This window comes from Amphibalanus amphitrite, unplaced genomic scaffold (genome assembly GCF_019059575.1).
Source record: "Amphibalanus amphitrite isolate SeventyFive unplaced genomic scaffold, NRLGWU_Aamphi_draft 000147F_arrow, whole genome shotgun sequence".
In the NCBI taxonomy this organism is placed as follows: domain Eukaryota; kingdom Metazoa; phylum Arthropoda; class Thecostraca; order Balanomorpha; family Balanidae; genus Amphibalanus; species Amphibalanus amphitrite.
The window spans coordinates 348,838-371,754 of NW_024881642.1; the positions used below are offsets into that span (position 1 = coordinate 348,838).

The 22,917-nt window shown below is 50.6% G+C and overlaps 1 protein-coding gene across 2 annotated transcripts in view; it reads right to left on the reverse strand.

Annotated features, from left to right (window-relative positions):
- Positions 1–2,210: 2,210 nt before the first annotated feature.
- Positions 2,211–22,917, reverse strand: part of LOC122382799 (L-asparaginase-like) — a 48,836-nt gene continuing 28,129 nt past the window's right edge. For both annotated transcript variants that reach the window (XM_043368598.1, XM_043368599.1), the window contains exons 2-12: positions 16,353–16,470; positions 12,367–12,481; positions 11,902–12,027; positions 11,395–11,605; positions 10,862–10,974; positions 10,327–10,479; positions 9,924–10,070; positions 9,125–9,331; positions 8,470–8,701; positions 7,523–7,638; positions 2,211–7,241 (exon numbers count right to left, since the gene is read on the reverse strand). In XM_043368598.1, coding sequence (XP_043224533.1) covers positions 6,738–7,241; positions 7,523–7,638; positions 8,470–8,701; positions 9,125–9,331; positions 9,924–10,070; positions 10,327–10,479; positions 10,862–10,974; positions 11,395–11,605; positions 11,902–12,027; positions 12,367–12,481; positions 16,353–16,470 — 2,042 coding nt within the window. In that variant the 3' untranslated portion in view covers positions 2,211–6,737. The remainder of the gene's footprint in view (positions 7,242–7,522; positions 7,639–8,469; positions 8,702–9,124; positions 9,332–9,923; positions 10,071–10,326; positions 10,480–10,861; positions 10,975–11,394; positions 11,606–11,901; positions 12,028–12,366; positions 12,482–16,352; positions 16,471–22,917) is intronic.

A 22,917-nucleotide genomic window follows, 5' to 3' on the forward strand; every position in this document is an offset into this window, starting at 1 on the left:
TGGGGGGGGGGGGGGATGAACTTATCTGTGCAATACGCTGTTCATTACGCGAGTAACACTAATAAATAAAAAATGTATGAGTTCATCCTTACTCCACCCGCTCTCCCTCTCCATAAAAAGAGAGTTTAAATGTGTTGAATTTTATTTATACCTATGCAGAAAAATAGAGACGTCTAAGGATATGGCCGAATATCAGCGACTTGCTGTGTAAGCAATGAGGTATGACAAGTGGGGGTAATGGCCCCGTCCAGCGCCCATAAAGTGGGCACCACTCGTGCGACCTGCCGATCACTGTTCTAGATAGAGCCATAAAACGCGTGAATGTTTTAAGCTTGACGATACGGATCGACTGGTATGCAACATGTTCTATTTCTGGTGAGGTCATGAACTTGACCTCAAGTAAAATTTTAAAATTATTTTTGTTTTGTAAAATCAAATTATATTTCATTTATCGCATTATGATGAGAGAAAAACTATATCCCGGAAATACCGCTGAGCTTAGGTTGAATCTGAAATCATTACTTAGAAAGAGTTATAAAAGAACCGTCGAACGTGTCTTTTTTGGTCATTAAATATCAGTAGGTATGCCGCCCCCTCAGATGCCAAGTGCCGCCCCTATGAGTGCAAAATGCCGCCCCTAATTGTGATTGCCGACCCAGTGAAAATCCCTTAAAATACGCCCTGTGTGCGTATAGAGGTCATACTAAGTACGGGTCAAGGTCAGGTCAGGTCACGAAAGGTCACGGTTTTCACTTTCTGCTACATGGGCGTGCGACACATGTTTTATGGCTTATTTTTCACGCCGAATCCGATGGTAATAGTTATATGTGACCCCAAGTCACTGTGCTGGTGAAAAGTGTGCATTGAAAGCATACAAATCGTTTATACCATACATAACTAAACGAGGGCTAAGAAAAAAGTAAATTTTACAACTTTTTATTTTTGACATAAAAATGTTTTTTTTCTAGACGAGCTTTGCCCCAGGAATCTAGTGGTGCCATTTGTTTTCACATGCGATGTTCAGAAGTGCCTCTAATTCCCGAAAATACTTATGACGTCACCATCCCTACCATGTTGCAGCTATTTTTTTTTTACAATTTGGGGTAAAAAATCAAGATAGAAAGTTGAAATTTGGGACATCTAATGTTCTAATAGAGCTCTATAACATATATTCCGTTTTTTGGAAATTCTCAAAATTTTTGATTTTATAAGCTGTTTTCCAAAAAATAAAGTTTTTGGAACTTTTAGGGGTAAAAAACGCATTCCATGGAAAATCCGAGATAGCTATTTTAAAGAACTCGTTGAGCTGTTTCTATTCATGTCCCTAATTTGCAATTTGAATAAAACCTTGATTTTTGGCTATTTTTAAATATTTACCACCTTTTGACTGGAAACGCCATGTAGTTACATCGCTAAAATCGATATATCTAAAAAAAAGGTTTTAGAAAAAAATCTTAAAAATTACACAGGAGACGTCAAATTGATGGAGAATGTATGCCAACTTTCAGGTTGATAATGTAAGCGGTTCATGAGTTATTCAAGAAAAACGGGGTGTCGGATCCGACCCCCCCCCCCCCAGGCGGTCGCGGGTTAAAGGGACACTCCCACCTTCAAAAAAGTTTATGAATTGGCATGAAAGTGATGTCGCTCGGTTCAGAAAGAGCGAAAACGAATATCTACCAAATTTCATCGAAAAATATTCACCGGTTTTCCAGATACTAGACTTTTACTTTTGTTTACTTTTTGGGATCTCCTCTGTTCCTAGCGACTTTATTTAAAAGTGCGGCATTTGTTGCGCGCAACGCAGCATATACCACCGCGTGCTACAAAACGTTTAGTCAAACATTTAAAAATCGTTAGATATCTGCGCTGACGTCACACATTCAGAGGGGTATTCCTATGCATTAGCCCCTCTGAATCAAAATGCTGCAATTTTGAAATTCAATATTTCCGATTTAAGGCATTTCTCGATCTTGTGAGTGCCGAAACCGGTAATTGTGAGCCAGGGACCCCATTCTGGCTATCTCAACTCAAATCTAATGTTAAGGTGGGAGGGTCCCTCTCCCTTTAATAAGCGTGAATGCAAGGAGGGACCCTCGGAAATCAGCCCGGGCATCGCCTGACTGCCGGCCGGCCGGCCGATCCCGGCTGCTAGAAGCGGAGGCTAGTCACGGGTTGGCCCGGATGTGTATGAGCAGGGCAGCACCCCATTTTCACGCCAATTCGCGTATTTATTTAGGCACATCGGCATGAAAAGTCATTACAATGATACGTGGCGAGATCACAGACCAGAGATTGAAAGTTTTTTCTTCTCACTTGTATTCCACAAACTACAAAGACACAATTTTCAGGCGGCATGCTCACTTTCCTAGTAACAGTCGTAACAGATATTCAGGAAGACCGTACCAGGGCATACGGCGGCCCCGATCACCAACCTTTCGCTGTCCCGGCGGCGAGCGAGGGACCCACGGCGACTGCGCACCTTACCGACAAAGCAGCACTGGCACAACGAAGAAGCCCTCAAAGGGCCCGAAGATCCAAGGGCCCTTTGAGGCCTTCTGAGAGCCATTTAATGCCAGGCGAGAGCCCTTTGAGGTCCTCCGAGGGCCGTTTGACGTCAGCTGAGGGTGCTTTGGCCCTAGCTGATGGCCCTTTGAGGCCTTCTGACCGCTATTTGACGCCAGCTGAGGGCCATTTGATGTCAGCTGAGGGTCCTCTGACACCTGCTGGGGGCCCTCTGACAGCAACTAAGAGTCCTTTGAGGCCTTCGAAGGGCCGTTTGACGTCAAAGAGCCCCTTGCGGCCTGCTGAACACGGTGTTTACGAACGAGCTGAGTCTGTTTGTGCCGGACGGAGTCCGAGTGGTGCAGTTTGCGGACGATACACAACTGCTCGTCAGCGGCCAGAAAAGCGACCTGCCGCGCATAACCGCTCTCATGGAACGCGCACTCGAGTGTCTATACACGTGGTTTTGCTCTCACGGCATGAAGCTGAACGCAGCCAAAACGCAGGCACTGGTAATGGGGACCCCTGGAATGCTGAGGGGCTTACCGCCGGTCGCGATGAACTTCTTGGGTACCGTCGTGCCAGATTCCAGGGTGGTACGAAACTTAGGAGTGATCATGGGCTGCCATTTAAATTTCCAGCCACATGTCGACCATGTTACAGCGAAGTGTACGGGCATTCTCGTAGGTTTAATGCACGCCAAACACACCATACCAAAAAGTACTCTTGTAACCATCGTGCAAGGCCTTGTCACGTCTGTTGTCAGATATTGCATCTCAGTGTACGGCACGTGTAACGCGACGCAGCTATATAGATAGAGTGCAAAAGCTGTTGAACTTTGGAGCTCGAGTCGTCAGCGGCAGGCGGAAACATGACCACATATCTGATGTGTTTCGACAACTTAACTGGCTAGACGCGCCAAGCCTTGTCATGTACCACCGGCTGTGCCTGGTTCACACTGTGATAACCACGGGGAGACCTGAGAGCGTAGCTGGTTGCATCGGTGGAGTCGCTGAGCACCAATACCAGACACGAGGCTCCTCGCAGCGCGCCCTAACGAGAATACGGACGGAGCTGGGTCGCCGCCGTCTGTGCTACAGTGGCGTGCAGGAGTACAACCGGCTGCCATTTGACGCGAACGCTCGGGGCTTCAGGTCCCGGCTGAGACGCCATCTGTTGCGCGTCCAGCACGGCGGTGTTCGAGCGCCGTGATCTGCGCGTTGTGCAATAGTCATTTGGACGTGACGATATGTGATTGTAGATACATGTACTGTACTGGTACTGTAGCGCCTACCTACCTGTACATACGTTTTAATAATATGACGTGTGACGATGAAAAACCATGATTTAATGGATTTGTTACGAAATATATTCTGATTCTGATTCTGATTCTGCTGAGGGCTATTTGATACGACAATCACGCAGCATCACGCAGCATCACGCAAGCATCGATCGGCCCAGATGGGCCCAGTAGTCCCTGAGTTATGGAATGGCTGCCATAGGCGACAACGGTCATGTGACCTTCCAAGGTCACCGAGGTCACCTGAGATCACCATTTTCGAAACTGCTGATGAAATCGCATACGCTGAGTCGACTGGTGGCGTTTTCGTCTCGATCGGCCCAGTAGTTCCTGAGTTATAGAATGGCTGCAATAGGCGCATCAATAGCCGTTTTCACGACGGCCATCTGGTACACATTTGGTGCAGATTAGGTGCAGATTTGGTCAAATTAGGTTCAGTGTATCTCTTAGTAGCTATCAGCTAGGGTTGCGCTAATCGCTTATACCTATGCCTGCTTTGTCATATTATCAGAGAGTATCATCGATTAAAACACTTAAATAAATTCATAAAATGAAGATATTTGCTGCACCAGAGATTACATGCAGATTTGGTCAAATATGGTGCACTCGCCGGATAGCCCGTCGTGAAAACGGCTAATGCCAAGTTGACCTTTTGAGGTTACCCAGGTCACTTGAGGTCATCATCATCGAAACGGCTGATAAAATCGTATCCCCTAATTCGAATGGTGTTTCGCTCATCCCGATCGGTCCAGTGGGTTCCTGAGTTATAGAATGCTGCAAGGGTGGTGGTCGAATAGTGTTGTCCCTATTTGGCAAAGTTGTGGACTGGTGCGTTTTGCGGCATAAATGGTGCACTGTTACAATTGTGGCGCATTGCGGCAAGGGCAGTCCTTTGTATGTGTTGCTTAAGCATGCATCCGTCCCCAAAATTGAATCCAAATCGGATCATGTTTGACAAAGTTACAAACATTTTGCGATTTCGGGCGATTATGGCGCATAATGACAAATGTGGCGCGGTGCATCAAACGCGGCGCAGTTGTCATTGACGCTTAACAATGCAGCCACCCACCAAATTTGAACCCAATCGGACCATATTTGAGAAAGTTATGGACATTTGAATATTTCACGATAAAATATCTCCGCAAAGGAGGAGCCCAGCTGAACACGTGTGCCACGTGACCACTGGTGATGAAAGCAGGACCTTTCCCCTCATCGACTGACCCAATTTAGTGTTCTTGGCTGGTTCTGTTTCCACGCTATACGGCCACCAGTTGGCCAAAACACCATTATGTGGGAGGTACTCGGCTCAAACACGTGGCCACGTGGCACGTGCCGGACCTTTGACAGCTTAACGGCTTACGCCACGTCATGACCAATATTGTTGGCCATCGGCATGTAAAAGATGACCCCGGCCGGTGTCACCGTCTCTGAACAGTGGACGGCTAAACTTGAAAAACGGGAAAATTGAGGGAAATTTTATCTTTCGAATATATAATTTCCCCAGAATTTTAAATTTTTCATTTTACAAAAAATCCGAGATAGCAGTTTTTTAGACCCCTTCATTTTGTGTCTATACCCGTTTTCAGATCGACCCTATCATAAAAACTGACGGCCTGACGGCCATTTCCCCCATTCCTTGCATTTAACAATGTTGGTGTATTTAAGCACAAAAATTGACCTCGTGCCACGGCACGTGCAATAGCACGTGCGCCACGTGACCACTGGTGCGACAAGCTGGACCCATCTGCTGACCGGCTGCACTTATTTAGTGTCACTAGGTGGAGTGGTTTTTTGAGCCATAGGACCCCAAGTTGGTCAATGTCGGATTTTCCACGAGGTTCCCCCATCAAACACGTTTGCACGTGGCACGTGCTTTTCAATCGCCCCATATCTGACCCATACCATGTGGTAGCCGACACCCCGGGGCACAACATATTGGAGCATTTTCAAAATCTAACGTGGAAATTTTTTGCCAAATCGATTTCAAAATAATTTTTCGAAATCGCCATAGGTTCAACATGGGGTAACTGTCTGTGCCAATTACCCGAAAGTTCTCTAATTATATTTTAAACGGTTACCACCGACGGGTGGGGTGCCAGCCCGAGAGCCGACCCTAAAAATGTGGACAAATATTACTGAACAGATTTTCCGTAAATCGCATTTTTAATTTTACCCCATGTTAACCCTATGGGAAAATGCACGTGCCGATTACCCCAAAACGTGTCAATTATATTTCTTCTAACTTTGCCAGCCGGTAGCTCCCCCATACGGGACCAAACGCTGAAAATGGCAAAAAAATCTAACTAGCCGTTTTTGCGGGGATCAAAATGACCAAAATCGCGGCCGAAACGCTAAACACCCCCCTAGAGAGGTAGCTCAGGTTGGGATTTTCAATAGAAAATCACAATTCTAAAGAATAGTGATTGTTCTTAATTGAAAAGTCCCAACCTTCGGATACGTATCGCACGACAATGACTCCGACATGACCCTGGATCACAGATGACCTGCCGACAGTCGACATAAGCTGAATTCGGGTCATGACCTCTGAGACAGCTCTGACCTCCGCTCATCAACCCTGACATGAAATGGCATCTGGACCTCTGACATCTGACCGTCCATTGCACTGACCTCTCCCCAGCACGAGGCTGAGATTCTTTCCCTCGCACCGCTAAGAGCACGCCTATGAACAGAAAACGGACTGTTTTCATACAGCCAGACCAACTCGGTCGAGGCGCAAAGACATGGCAAAGACACAGCGCTGTCGGAAGAGAAGACATCGGGAAATTATCCTGAGCGAAAATCCCTCCACTAAAAAGCACTATGAGCTGAAGAAGTCTTAGATCTTTAATTCGACACCATGTGAATTGCGTACCCTCCACGAGCTGCGGCGCCCTCCCCCGTCCCGTACCCGCTGGCCCGCCCTGGCGCCAGCTCAGTGCACACCGTTCTCCACAGCCCGGTCGCCGTTGAGCTGTGTGGGCGGCGATCCGGCCAGCTCGGTCTCCGACCGTCGCTCTCTGTGTGACTCGGACCCGGAGCTGGCTCGGGAGGCCGGTCTCGAGCTGCGCCGAGAGCCGGGCTGGGAGTCGGGTCGCGCCTCCTGCTGAGGGGATATCGCCTCTGCGGAGGTGGGCAGCGAGCGCAGAGACTCGGCCGTCTTCCTGCTCAGCTGGCGGCTCAGCTGGCCCGCGAACCGCTTACTCAGGAAGGAGGAGAGTCCGCTGGAGCCTTCGGCCGAGTCGGCGGAGTCCTCCGGCGAGTCGCGTCGCGGCAGCTGCGGCGAGCCGCGAGGCACCTCCAGCAGGCGCTCCAGGTCGAAATTGGCCGCCATCCGAGCGTAGGCGGCCGGTGTGAAACCCAGCATGTCCTTGGCGGTGACGGAGACGCCGTATGACAACAGCATTCGGCAGATGTCGGAGTGACCCAGCAGCGCTGCCTGGTGGATATACAGACAAGCGTTAGTTACTGAGGTACCTTGGACAGATGCCTGCGTGGTTACGATTCGTGATAGCCAGCGTTCATTGCTGGGAGTTCGGGGAGCAGTTCCAGACAGTGCTAACAAAATTCATGTCAGGGTGGTAATACAGCATTATTAGTTCGACCAAATGTTCGAACTGTTATGCTTATTTTACCAGCCCACGGAGAATCAGCGCTCACAGCGCCATCTACCCGCCCCGCACCAGCATTTGAGATGCAGTTTGTACCCCATTCTCTTACCACATGCAGGGCGGTTCGTCCTGTGCTGTCCGGCTGGCCCAGGTCGGCCTGGGCCAGGTGGTAGGCCTCCAGACCGGATAGCTTTCCGGCGGCCGCTGCGCTACACAGGTGCTCCCCTGAGGTCAGAGGTCACAGGTTAGAGGTCTCGCTGAGGTGTCTAGTTCCATCCGCTCCTAACATCTGCTCTCGGTTCCAGCACCAATGTGCGATGTGAGAGCGATGAGCAACAGCAGAGCGATGTGAGCAGGCACACGTGCAGTCAGACGATATAGCTGGTAAGTCGATGCGGCTGAACGATATGTCAGACGACCTGACTGATGAAGTCAGACGGGTCTTCACCAGGCCCAGGCGGCATGAGCGAAGAAACCCGTCTTGTACGGGTTTACGTGGAAAATCAATGGAGAAACAAAACCCCACAGCTTTGTTCCGCCCGAATCAGAGCCCATGGCCCAATGGGGGAGGGCCACCTCTTCTAATGTGCATAACTGACTGCTACGAGAGCCAGGAAGGTCAGTTTGAGCAAAGCAATAAATCGCTTTGTCTGATCAAATGTTCAAAAGTGCATTGTGAATTGACTAGCTCCTACCGTGCTGAACAATGGCCTCTTCATGTTTAATCAGATCAGTGTCGATGAGATGAGATAATCAATTTACAACATACGATCATGCATTGCTCAATGCACAGTCAATAGTCATGCATGTCCGTAAAGTTAGCGTCAGCAACAACGAAAATCATCGGATGTCATGCATGGGAAACAAGGCTGCTCCCTTTCTCATTGAGCGACCACCTCTCCCCGTCACCTCTCATTTCCCTTTTATCTTATGCCCCGTCCGGGAGCTCTCAGTCATCCCCTCTTCCAGTCCTGTCCCTGTCCCACCGACCCCCTCTCCCTACTTGCTGAGCTGGGCTGCATGTCCCTCCCCCCCTCCCTAGTGCCCCATCCTTACCGAGCTGTGCCGGTGCCATGATAAGGTGCGCGCCGCCGTCCACCAGACACCGAATACAGTCCAGCCGCTGGAACTGGACGGCGCAGTGAAGCGGCGTGGCCCCGGCGCGGTCCCGCACGTGAACGCTGGCGCCGCAGTGCAGCAGGTGACGTACCATCTCCAGATTCCCCTCGCTGGCCGCCACGTGAAGCGGCGTGCGGCGGTCGTAGTCGGTGCCGGATACGTCGGCGCCCTGTCGGACAGAACGTCGAGCATCTCAGCGGGGGTTGGGGCTTCTCAGGGAATGGAAAGGAAAAATCCACCAAAGGAGAGTTGAGTTTGGGGCGGGTGCCAGCACCAAGAGGACGCAGCACATATGTGGGGGACTATATGCTAGCTGAGAGGCTGCTATTGAGCTGTTAGTTTTGAGCGGCAGCAGCCGCTCAAATACAGAGGTCTATGGCGGCAGGAATGGTGAAGCGTTTGTAGTACAAGTCTCTAACGGTGAAATACTTCACTATCCTCGTCAGTCGTCCCGTCTCGATTATCTTTCGACTAGTGTCCCTTTCCCACGCACCCCCCTCCCCCCTCCGTATCCGAAGGCCCGGTTGATATCTGCTCCCCGGTCTCAATTTCTCTCCCTCCGGTCAGTGCCCCCTTCCCCTCCGTCACTCACGAATGCCCGGATGGTGTCCACTCGTTGAATGTCACCCGTCTCTGCAGCGGTGCACAACATGGCCGGGTAGAGCGTCTCCCTGAGCCGCTCCAGCTCGGAGCCGGAGGTCATCTGCAGTTTCTGGGCCACGGCGGCGGCCAGGTCCTGGTCCTGCAGCTCCACCTCCGCGTCCGCAGACAGTTCGCCGCGCAGGTTCTGGGTCACCATCTGCAACGGCGGGGTCAGAGGTCAGGGAGGTCAGGTCAGAGGTCAGGGAGGTCACCGTCCGCAGACAGTTCGCCGCGCAGGTTTTGGGTCACCATCTGCAACGGCGGGGCGTGGGCAGAGGTCAAAGAGGTCAGAGAGGTCACCGTCCACAGACAGCTCGCCATGGTTCTGGGTCACCATATGCAGCGGCGGGGTCAGAGGTCAGAGAGGTCAGGGAGGTCAGGGAGGTCAGAGGTCAAAGAGGTCGGAGAGGCCAGCGTCAGCACACATAGAGGCAGTGAGGGCTACCAAAGAGGTCAGCCAGCACGGACAAAGCTTATGAGCCGAGACACTCCTTTGTGAGTCCTAAGTGACGTGTTTCAGTGATACGCTTTTAATCGCAGCATCCCATATCCTGGCAACCATCTTTTTTATTTCTCCGAATTCAAGCTTTCAGAAGAACAAATTTTATCCACCAGACCTGGCGCCACTAAATTACTTCCGTCTGCCGGCAGTCACAAAACCCAGCCATTAACAGCGCTCCTCCCTTTCCGTCGTTTTACGGCCAATGAACTTTTTCCCTGTCGTTTTACAGCCGGTCGCGATTTCTGACCTTCCGCTTGGTCTCGTGGTCCCAGCTGTCCTTGGTGAGCACGTAGGCCAGCTTGGTGAGCGCCGCCTCTGGGGTCATGTCCGCTCCGGGCAGCACGCCGGCGTCCTGCAGCGACTTGCCCGTCTCATACACGGTGCTCACCGAACCCTGAGGGCGCACGGACAGGTTGGGAGAGTCAGACTCGGGCGCGTAATCGGGATGGGCATGTCAGGGGAGGGGGATTCGACAGCTTCCTCGAAACAATTCGGACGAAGTCTTTCGGCCCTTTGGCCTAGCTTATGCATAGGGATGCAAATCAACAATTAGGTCTCATTATGCTCCTGGTATTGTTGACACAGCAGACGCAAAGGGCCACAATGGACGAACGCAGAGGGCTGCAATGAGCGGACGCAGTGGACTGCACCTGGCTGCACTGGGTGCAATTGACGATGATGATGCCGCGCTGTGTGGCCTCCCGCAGCGCCTCCAGTAGGTCCTTCCGATTGGACGGCACATTACCTGCGCCGTACGACTGCAGCACGACGCCCTGAATGGGCTCTTGCAGGAACGCCTTCACCTGGTGGCGGAGATCAGGAGTCAGGAGCAGGACTTCCAACAATCAGCTTGCCTTTGCATCTTGTGTTTGTTATAATTGGCCTAACTAAAAAAAGGTGCAATCATCGCACAGGAGCAGTTGCAGCTACAATTCACAGCGTCTGAAATCCAGGTCCGAGAGAGATGGTATGCCTAGAAACAGGGACGCTACGAACGTCACATATACATATTTTTAGCCCTTTGGTAATTTATTTTCGTTTCTCGGGTAGAACGTTTGATACAGCAGTCTGGTCTCTATCTCCTACTGAACATTTCAATATCTCCTCTCGTATCCTCCCCTCATAAACCAGGTTAGACGTCATTCCCACCGGCGACTGGCCGCGTCTGGCCGAGAACTAACTGACCGTTTCGGTGGTGATGGAGGGGAACACTCGTAGAATGCCGACGTTCCGGCACAGGCGGCTGTGTACCTCAAACTTGGCTATGGTCGTCGGACGGAACAGCGACTTGTAGTCGACTGTAAAACGGGACGCGGAATAATTAAGGATTCAGAAAACAGACAACTTTGCAGGTAACCCACAACTTGAGGATACATTACGTGTGTCGCTAAATACGCCAATGACAAAGTTCAACAACTAACCAGCAGTGAAAGCAACCACTTTCAATCTACGAGTATTTTCCTATTTTCATAATGCTTAAATGCTCCCAGAAGTCGATGATTCGTATAAAAAACGCATTAGCGTAATGAAACAAGAGCATCATCATTTCATGCATCATTTTCTCCCCAGGGCAAGGGACGAGCAGAACGTCATTTCATTGGCCGTTTATGGAGTTTTAATCCTTGCATACATCGTTGAGGTCATTACGATTATTTTTCCGAGATCATTTACTGTCGACGGAGACTGCGAATCACCCAGTCGCACGTCGGCGTCCGTACCTTCGATGTCGATGCCGACCGAGGCCAGTGGGGCCAGGTTGGGCGAGCCGAAGGCGTTCAGCTTGTCCGTGCTCAGCTTGGTGGTGCGGTTGCCCCTGAAGAGCTCGTGGTTGAAGAAGACGCTCACCTCGGGGATGGTGAACTGGCCGGCCAGGAGCAGCGATACCAGGAAATTGTCGCGGCCGTCGCTGCGCGTCTCGAATATCGGAATCTGAGGAACGGCCGACGGAGCTGTCTGTCAGGCCTCGGGAGGGTCAGATTAGACCGTGACAACTTCGAGTAAATTTGGAGAGAGCTGCGACACCCATCTTTTGATACCCAACTCAATAGCACTGACCATAGCACTGACCATAATCATGAATAAACGACAAACAATTAGCCTAAGTCTTAACAATTTTTTGCTAGTTTACTGTTAACTACCTGTGAGCCGGGCCTCGCCTATGGCCGGCTGTGAGCTGTGGCCCTGGGTCGCCTGTGGGCCGGCCGCGGCTGTGAGCCAGGCCTCACCTGTGAGCCGGTGACGATCACCGTCTTCCCGAGGTTCTCCAGCATGAAGGAGAGGGCCGAGGCCGTGTAAGCCATGGTGTCTGTGCCGTGCAGAATGACGAAGCCGTCGAACCAGTGGTACGCTTGCTGAAACGCGCAAATAGGGGCGATATGGTCAGACGGAGGTATATCGGGGCTGGTGTGCCGCAGCGTAACAAACGTTTTAGTGCTGAGAATGAGTGAGCTCTTGGACGAATAGGGCTAGCATACGAGATGGAAGTTAACTGGTGGTAGGGTAGGCATTCGATGATTTAACCGACAGCGACTGGCAACCGTGAATTCTATACCTAGGCGTATGCTGAAAGGTAATTGTTGCCTTGAAAAACCCCTGCTATCGTGAGGATAAGCTATATTACCCCAAGAAACAACACTGTCACAGGGAGCCTGTGCGGTATGTCTCACTCGTATGTCGGTATGTCGCGTTACCTTGATGTCCTTGGCGATGCGGATCCAGTCGTCCATGGTCATGTTGCTCGAGTCCAGCAGTGGGTCGTACTCATAGACCGTGTAGATGACGCGGGTGGTCGACGTGCTCGACAGCCTGACCAAGAGAGACGTTCAGTCACACAGACAGTCCCGGGAGAGCTAATCAGACGTATCCACACTTCACAGTCTTATATAAGTGAGAAATACTACGCCAAAAGCGCATCTGCGGACCTTGAGTCTTCATCGCAGACACAGACTAGCAAGCTCAGGAGTCCAGGGAATCCGCTTCGTTTTGATGAAATTATAATTGCGTAACCAGCTTATCGATGGTGCTCCGCACCTGTAGAGCTACGCCTGGTGATCGGGAAATGCACAGTGTTTGTACATAGGGAAATGTATCGACCTTCCTACCAGTAATAAGGTATTTCTGTTGAATTTGTAAGATTAACAAAACCTGAAACGAGCTGCCAGCAAATACGAAGAAAAAATCCTATTGGTGCCAAAACGTTAAACGAATTATTAATATCATCATAACGGCTTCGGTGCCAAGGAATTATTTCCTTCCATAACTTTTAATATGTTATAAAACTTATATACATAATATGCCCATAAAGATCAAAGTCACGTGTCGTTTTGTGAGCCGCAAATCGACAGATTAAACAGCTTTTTCGCACACTTGTTTTGCGAGCACAGGCGCGTGTGGCCGACAAATGTGACTCCGATCGCCATTTGTTTCGCTTGACGACAAGTGGGCTAGCTCCATATGAGACCTTGAACTAGCGAAGTGCTCTTGACCCCCCAAGTCATGTGCTTTACTTGTTTTCGCAGAGGCTTTTCGTCGCTATTACCGTCTCCGAACCAAACCATCGAGTCGGGAGAACGGTACGGTTGTGCGTTGAAATGTTAGCCGTTTTCACGACGGGCTATCTGGTGAATGCAACCAATTTGACCAAATCTGCGTCGAATCTCCTTTACAATAAATATATTCATTTCATGAATTTATTAGTTATTACAGTGTTTTAATCTTAGATAAGGTCTGATAATTTGAAAAATGAGGTCTATAAGCATCCGTGCAGCCCAAATTGACAGCTTTTATAAAACACAATGAACCTAATTTGACCAAAACTGCACAAAAACTGTACCTAATTTGCACCAAATGTGTACCAGATGGCCGTCGTGAAAACGGCTATTTGTGGTTAAATAAAAAGTACGTTATCATAGCAGTACTGTGCCACGTAAGTATGACAAAAACATCCGATAATAATGTTGACATTGGAGTTCGTGTCGACCCATTCATTCAATACAGACTCCGCCCTGCCCCTGACAAAAACTGACGACACCGACACTCAGTCATCACAAGTCAGCACAGCAGTGTTGAGTCGTTGACTGACTGGCCACTGTGCCGAGACTGTGGACGTGGTCCCCAGAGCGTCTGGGTCGGGGCGATGGGGCGGGTAGGGACCATGTCGCCCTGCACAGCGTACCGGTGGGCGGTGACAGTGTTGAGGTTTGACTGCAGTGCCATCATGTAAACATGCGCCAGCAGACGGACAGTCGCAGGCCAAAATCGTCTGTCACTTGACGCTTGCAAAGTTGACATTTTTCACCTTGCCCGTCCGGGGAGATCGGGCAGACTGCATTCGAAGGGACTTACAAAGCGCACGTTTTGGTATATAGGTACACATTAACGTCATTGTTGTCAAATAGGCCCTACCCGAAGGCCGAAGTTGTTGCATTATCCTTCCAGGCGGTGGGTGTGGGGGGGGGGGATTTCGGAGATACGAGGGGGCAAAAGATGCCCGGAAGGTGGCCGGGAGGCCCACCACCTGCCGGGTTACCTAGAGGTATACTTAAATATTTTATATAATTATATGCAGGTACGCCTATAATAATTGGAATAATACCTACTCATCATGTAAGCGTATAGGGCGCACGACCTTGTGCACAAGATGCATCGGCAATCGCATACCTTTGCAGATTCTTGCAAGTCACAGGTAACAGTGATGAGCCGTCTAAAAATCAGTTTGCTTACACTGTTTCTTATTTCTCATCATCTCACAATATGGCATGACACCTGGCGGGCAGCTATTCTCGGCAGGAGCTCAAGGGCACGACGTCACCCCAGAACTCCGTCGCACCCTGAACGGACATTTGTCCGCCAGCAGAGTGACGTCACTGAAAGGACCGTTGGCTGACACAGCTCAGCCAATCAGCTTCCGGCTCGCCGGGGGCGTCACCAATGGCAGCGCTCCGCCGAGGGGCTCGTCCCTTCCCGTTCTGGCCCGCGCCGTGCCCCCCTTTCTGACGGGCTTACGCAATGTTGGCGTGCCAGAAGGAAATCTGAGCCGCTGTCACACCACGCCGTGGCTGGCAGAGCGGTGATGCCGTGAGGGGCCGGATATCGAGGGGGTCGGGGACGCCCTGCCGGTCACTGTTCATTGAATCCCGGCTCTGAAGTCCAAACCATGTCGTACGCGCGTCGCTGCTCTGAGGAGGCACGGACCACGTGGCGTGGCGGGGAACGTGGCACGTGCCACGTGGCGCCGAAGACGGTCCCTGTTAGGCATGGCCTGGCACACAGCCAGCAGTCACCCAGCCCGTCCGTTCCGTCGCGTCGGTGGGCCGGTGTAGTTGGATCGGACGCGACGTGAGCCGCCGAGAGGGCGGGTCGCCGCCGCCGCACCCGACCAGCCTCACAGCCCGGCCCTGGCTCACTAACGTAGGCCCGATCAATGAACTGCGTTCGATGGGAAACTTCGTAGGACGGCCAGGCTATGTGAGAACTAATAAGAGACGTGTTCTCGTGGCTATAGGTATATGGCGATAGATGTATGCAAACTGCGGTGATTTCGATAAATGATTTAGGCACACCGCACATTTTGAAAGAAACCTACATTATTCCATCCTTATCTGATGAAGGATAGGTATTTCACATTTTTACATATTTTATTTTGATTTCACGCTAGGCGCCGTTACCTTTACCTTATGTGCCAAAAATGGAAAATTTAACAGTCATACCGCGCAGGCGGATCCAAGGTATGCGGGTGCTCGGCAGCACTGTCAATTCCGAGACGTCATATTGTGTTGTAGGTTAAAGGGACTATCCCACCTTCTAAAATGTTGTTAAAACCAGTTAAATTGTGCCCGACTTTATAGATTGGATGACCAGGAACACGGTTCTGGCATTTATTTTTCATTAAACATCTTAGGCTTCCCATATTCCAAACACAAACTTTCAAATATGTGACGTCACAGCCCAAAATTACCTCCTTCCCCAGGCCACAATACTGTGATAAAGGTGATTCTTTTTACTCTGTAGGCACCACAACAAAGTTCAGACCAAATTTTAAGCGATTTTTCAACGAACAAACCCATTTAAATCAGAATGACTAAACGAGGTGACGTCACACTAACGGTCGCTCCATGTTGAAGATAGGGCCTTGTACAAGGCCCATTTTCAAATGAAGGGAACGAATTTCTTTAACACCAAGAGGCCGCGGGGATTGCAACCTAGATAGATAGTGGTTTCTGAACCTCGCCGCAAACTTGGCTATCTCAACTCAAACCCCATGTTAAAGGTGGGATAGTCCCTTTAAGTGGTCGACATTTGGCATGGTCACAAGAATTACCTAACAATGCTGCCTTCATATACATTCTGCCATAAACTACTCTGATGAATATTTATCTATGATTCTGCATAACGTACAAAACGCTGGTTTTGATCCGTCTAACTAGCGAATGTTACGATTCATTCGAACAATTGAGACCATGCATCCAAAGACTGGCGCGCGGAACCGGTGCACGCGGCCGCGACACGCACCTAACTTACGACACTTTCTGTTTCTCTTTTGTTATTTTAGGGCGTTTCGGTGTCCCTGACCATTGCATGCCCAACTTACGACAGGACGAGGGGCCGCATCTAGCCGGCGGACCCCGGCGGAGGGAGCCGGTATTTACATTCGTCGCCCGACATACTCTGTACTCACGGCAGGACGAGTGCGGCCGTATCGGCCCGGCGGAACCGCTGCTCGGCGTACTCGGAGTCGTGCATGTTGGGATACGTCCGCAGCTTGTTCTCCATCACGCCGGGACACGGCGCCAGCACTGTCGGAAGAGAGGACAGGGTCACAGGTCAGGATCACATGGGTAGAGATGTCAATCGGATACCAACTTTTTGGTATACCGATACCAAACCGATACCAACTTGGTATTTGGTATTTCAATCCTAATGTAATCGGTATTTTGTTGGTATCACGAGCTCTCACTAATGTATAAGAGGCTAAAAAAATGGTAAAAAGTTGGTATTTTCATCATGATCCCAAATTGGTTTGGTTTCGGTATTTCCCCACGGTTTTGGTTGGTATTTGGTTGGGTATCGGTATTCCGATTTTCCGTAATTGATATCACTAGTCATAGGTCACCTCATAGCACTGCAGGTAGAGAGGACAGGGTCACAGGTCAGGGCCATAGGTCATACTCATAGCACTGCAGGTAGAGAGGACAGGGTCACAGGTCAGGGTCACAGGTCATACTCATAGCACTGCCGGTAGAGAGGAGTCATGTCATGTATTACAACAATCACGAATGCCGGTTGGCCCTGGTGATGTTAAATCTGGTTCACACATCATGCACACATCAGTATCGCACATACACACAAGTATATACACACAAGTACATACCTACTCACATTACTACTGGTTTTAGATTCACTGGCGGATCCAGGGGGGGGGCATTTAGGGCCATGGCCCCCCCCAAAGGCCTAAAGTGGCCTGTTTGGCCCCCCCCAAAACGTCAGAAAAATTGCTAAGAAAATACACCTTGATGGAGGTTTTTAGCCACTTGGTGAAGAAAAGCTTTCCACAGCATAATATGGAGGCAATATGGTAGCAGTGAGGGTCAGTCAAAAGTTGCGCGAGCGGAGTTGCCACCTTCAAAAAAAGACTGGTTGGCACGTGTTTATGGCGCGGCAGCTGGTAGTTGGCGGTGTTTCGCGTGGTGTGGCATCACTGGCGGATCCAGGGGGGGGGGGGCACGGGAGCCTGAGGTGCCCCTGACAGCAGGCCCGTGGTGCCCCTGGACCCTGGCAGGCCTGTGGTGCCTCTGGCGGGCCTAGGGTGCCCCTGCTAGGCTGCTGATGCCCCTGGGACCTGACAGGACTGTGATGCCCCTGACAAGCCTAAAGTGCCCCCAACAGACCCGTGATGCCCCCGACAGGCCCAAGGTGCCCCTGCGTGATGCCGTGATGCCTGCGAGGCCGGTGGTGCCCCTGCGAGGCCGGTGGGGCCTCTGACAGGCCCATGGTGCCCCTGCGAGGCCGGTGGTGTCCCTGCTAGACCGGTGGTGCCCCTGGCAGGCCTGTGATACCCCTGCTAGGCCGCTGGTGCCCCTGGGCCCTGACAGGACTATGGTGCCCCTGACAGGCCCAAGGTGCCCCTGCAAGGCCGGTGGTGCCCCTGTAAGGCCTATGGTACCCCTGCTAGGCCTCTGGTGCCCCTGACAGACCCATGGTGCCCCTGCGAGGCCGGTGGTGCCCCTGGCAGGTCTCTGGTGTCCCTGACAGACCTGGGGTGCCCCTGACAAGCCTGCGGGGCCCCTCACAGGCCCGTGGTCCCTTGCTAGGCCTGTGGTGCCCCTGGCGGGCTGGTGGTGCCCGGTGCCCCTGCTAGGTCGGTGGTGCCCCTGACAGGCCTGTGGTGCCCCCGGGCACCAAGGGGGTCATGACTCATGTGGCCCCCCTTGGATCTGCCACTGATACGTTATGGCTTATGCAATATGCAATTGCAGGCACTTGGTATCCCTCACTTATCCCTTATTGGGGGCTCTGGCGGGCTCCTGAGGGCCCACGTCTATCTCCGGGAGCCCTAGACGGGCTCCTTTGGGTCCTTTCAGTCCACTATAGCATAAGAGGTCTCCACTCGAGTCCTATACATCTGAGGGCGTACCCTGACGTCTGAGGTACCCAACTGCAGCTCCAATGGTCTCTTACACTGGCGGATCCAGGGAGGGGGCATTGAGGGTCATGCCCCCTTCCCAGAGGCCTAAAGTGGCCCGTTTGCCCCCTCCCCCAAACGATAATGAAACATAGTTCAATCAGTGCGTGGCCCAGGAGCCGAGTTAGACAGGGGGTGTTTTACCACCTCCCGGCCCGCAAAGGGACCCAAGCACTGACTCGAAGCGGGTTAACTGGTCGACAAAAGCAATGGTAAGTGTTTGCAAAGTAATATAAAGGCATGGGTCGGGTGGGCTACCATTTATATATTTTTATTTTTAGTAAAAAAAAAATATTCATAGTGTCAGGGCTGTGACGAAAAATAAGTGGCCTAAATCCGATGAGAAAACAGGATTTGGGGGTACCCTAGGTTTGGCTCCTGCATGAGTTGGCCCCCCCCAAAACGCAAGCCTGGATCCGCCAGTGTTTAGATTGATTCATTCTGCATTACTCATGAGCAATTTCAATTACAATCACGTTTACGCCGAATTTACATGTGTTTGAACGTTTTTCCGAAAATCTTCCACAGATTCGGCTTCCATCATGCTGGGCAAAAGTTGGTTCCACTCTCTTATGGTTTTTGGGAAAAACGAGTTATGGTACTGAAGTAATCTCGACGGAAGTCTCTCTATCTTTTTAGGGTGATCACTCCGTGATATATAGCTAGGTTCACATATAATTCTACTAACATCTACTTTCATGTTGCCATGGTGTAATTTGTACAGTAAGCATAATCTCGCCTCTCTACGTCGGCTTTCTAGGGATACCCATCCTATTGTGGCCAGCATGTCAGTAACACTGCTATGCTATGCTATGAGGACAGGGTCAGGGTCATAGGTCACAGCACTGGAGGTAGAGGTAGAGAGGAAAGGGTCACAGCAGAGGCCCATAGGTCACATCACTGTCCGTAGAGGGGCACATGATATATGTCGGCTTTGCATTGTGATTTTTTTTCTGCTGACATATTAGGCTGACTCGTGAGGTGTGTGATTAAAATTTGCACCACTAAATCAGGGTGTTCTGCATTCCCTCTCTAGATATCCGTTAGTACAGATATGGGCATTGGGCAATGAAGCGTTCGCGCCGCCTGAATGCAGCCTCGGACTTATCTGCGGAAGGGAGAGGGCAATGGAGTGCAGTAAACAAACAGTTGCTGGGGTTCATGATTGCATCAAGTTCGGAACCTGTTTCAGCCATTTCTTCCTATCTCAAACCGCCCCTTCACAACGGTCAAGATCACGTCTGATGGTACCTATGTTGTTTCCTAATAACTGACTGCTGAAAGGAGTAGGCACATAAGCAGTTCAATTATCGATGACAATGAATGTCCGATGTGGTTTTCCATGCGCTACCTTCAACATGTCGATGATTTGCAATCGGCGAAACTCGATCCATTCACCCACTGGTGAACGTCGCTCAGCTGGTCTGCTGGACGCGCCTACCAAGTTTGTATACAGAGTTCTACCGACCGGTGCTCAGCACCGTCTGAATACGGAATTCGCAAGATCTTGCCCAGACGGAGTGGTGCGGCAGCGACTCTGACCCCCCCCCCCATGCCCTCCCCCAGCTCCGACATTCCGGCCGATCGGATACCGACCGCAGGCGTTCTCAGACGCCGCGCTGACGACACGGCACCGGCCGGTTACACCACGCCCGCCGGCCAATCAGCGCCCGCCCGGGGCGGTGACGTCAGCCGGCCGTCACGTGACCCGGCGGCGGCGACCTTGACCCCGAGTGCAGCCGCCACGCGCGCGGCACGTGCCACAGGGCCGGGTGGGGCCTGGGAAGGGCGCCGCTTCACGAGACGGAACGGGAGGAAATGACTGAGAAATCGTGACGCCACCGGTGACATGAGCCAGTCCTTCCCTGGCCCCGGTGTGACCAGGCAGAGGGGAGGGGCGGAGGAGAGGTGGCGCGAGGAACTACCGACGTTTATAGGGGAGGGGAGGGGCGCCTGGTCATCGTCAGAGGAGGTCCTGCTGCCAAAATATCCTGTTTTATTGGAATATCCACAAATGAGACAATCCTGTTTGTAATGACAATATGTTTGATATTAGCCGTTTTCACGACGGCCATTTGGTACACATTTGGTGCACATCGTGCAGACAGTTAAATTTGGTCAAATCAGGTTCAGTGTGTCTCTTAGTAGCTATCAGCTAGGGTTGCACTTTTTGCTTATATGCCTGCTTTGTCATATTATCAGAGTATCATCGATTAAAACACTGAAATAAATTCATAAAATAAAGATATTTGCTCTAAAAGAAATTAGGTGCAGATCAGGTGCACTCGCCGGATAGCCCGTCGTGAAAACGGCTATTATCATTACAAACAAATATGGAAGAATTGTTTTAGGGAGACGTCAGTTTTATGAACTACACGGATAATGCAAATCGAAGGTAAGGCTGCAGTGGATCCGTCAACCGTGGGTGGCTTATCACCGTTCATGGGAGATGGCTGCACCCGCTGCAGCCTGTGTGTCCCACTCGGATGCTATTGGTCACTGTTGTCCCGCCGTCCGATCTGCAGGGTCGTGTATGATGGCACGGTCTATTGATCGGTGGTATCACAGACACGACCGTGATGGGAACGATACCCACAGGCATGAGAGCGATATTACACGACAGCAACGGCACATTTATAGTTTATTGTCGGGATCGGACGTTATTTACGCACGGACGCAGTTGAACTGCTGAAAAGTGACAATAGTTGTGAGTTTTGATCGATAAGAAGAGTTACGGCTCGTTTTCCTTTAGTTCGACCCTCACTGTAAACTTTTTGCAATATTTGTAGGTAGAATCATTGTTTGCGATTTGATCGATTATCATTTTAAGGAACTTCTGTACCTTTACTGGCCGGACAACGTAGTTAACTGCACTGGTAGGGGAGAGTGGGGTAATTTGGCCGGTGGTGTAAATTGGCCGCCCCACCTGTACGAAAGCTGATAAAAGTGAATGAAATAACTTTAGTCTCTATTCATTTGTCATCGGCAGAATAAACTCGAGAACAAATGTGAAAACTTTCCCCCTCTTAGTTTTATTCAAAATTATTAAAACGTGAATTTCGTTAAAAAATGGTAACTTTTACTTCCGTTTGAAAATTTGTATAACATGTAGTATTTGGGCTGTAAGCGAATTCCAACATTAACCCTCGCCCATGTAGGGGGGGGGGTTGGTGCAACCCCCCCCCTGAGGTTTTTCGGAAATAGTGCAAAAACGGCGGCGCGCAGCCCCGCCAAATTTTGGGTACCTTATGGGGCAAACCTTGCGCATCTTTTGATAAAAAAAATTTGACCGGGTCATGTCAGGTCACGGAGTTATGACGTCACAAAGGGAACAGCCTCCGGCCGGATTTTCACAAACTGAGTGCCAACGCCCGAGGTTTCCTGCCGGTGGTACGGACATCGGTTGATGGATCGTGATGAAACTTCCCATGCATGTTGGGGCAAGTATTGGCTATCATATGGTATAAGAAACTTGACCGGGTCAGGTCAGGTCACGGAGCTATGACGTCACAAGAGGAACAGCGTCCGGTACTATTTTTGAAAAGCGCCCGAACCACTATTTTGCTAATTCTTGTCACCTCAATGGGAATATGCAGCAATATTAGCTTCTATAGGGAGCAAATGGACCTTCCAAATCCAAAAATACAATCAGATTTCAAAAATTGAAATTTTGATTTTTCGAATTTCTGCCGCCGACTGTGACCTTGCCGACTTCCGGCGCTCCCAACGCGCCATTTTTAGAGCTAGGGAAACGAAATACATACCAAACGATAGAGAATTGATCAAGGAACACGATAGTGAAGGTTCAAAGTCGATATCTCCCACCGTTTTGCCGCAATCGCCGCGGAAAGTTGAAAAAAGTCTATTTTTCCGAAAATTTGACCTTTGACCGGTCAAAAGTAGGTCAAATGTTGACCTAGGACCAAAAAATATACCACCAATCGCGAGATCTCGGCGAGAGCAATCCGTTGGTCTTTTCCGCTAAGCTCTACGACGCTCCGTTTTCAAACGCCAAGGGGGGGGGGTCGCACCAACCCCCCCCCCCCCCTGCATGGGCGAAGGTGGCAGATCGCCGTTTACGGGCGAGGGTTAAAGCGCCATTCTTGAGGGTGTTCAGCGGTTCCAAGAGCAATTTCATCTAGTTCTGTACAGCCATGACGACTTTATAGACAACAATTTTCAGAATGGCGATGTGGGGTTATTTGGCCGGGACTAGCGGGGCAACTTGGCCGGTGCGCTCAGAGTCACTATGCTGGGACGGCCGAGTTGTCACGGTCGATTATACCATAAAGGACATAATTCATGACCAACTTTGACTACCTTGATGCCATATTTCCTATTGGACAGCTGTAGGGGCATGTGACGTCATCAACGGTTACCTAACGTTTTTTTGCTAATAAATACTTACAGAAAAAAAGATACAGCCGCGCAAATGGCCTCATTGTGTTCAGCTCGTCAAGGCGCATCGAATGATATACATGATGACCTTGAACTCACGTAACCTTGAGGTCAAGCGACCTGAGGTAGCGTGACCTGAAGCCAATCTTTGACATTGACCTCT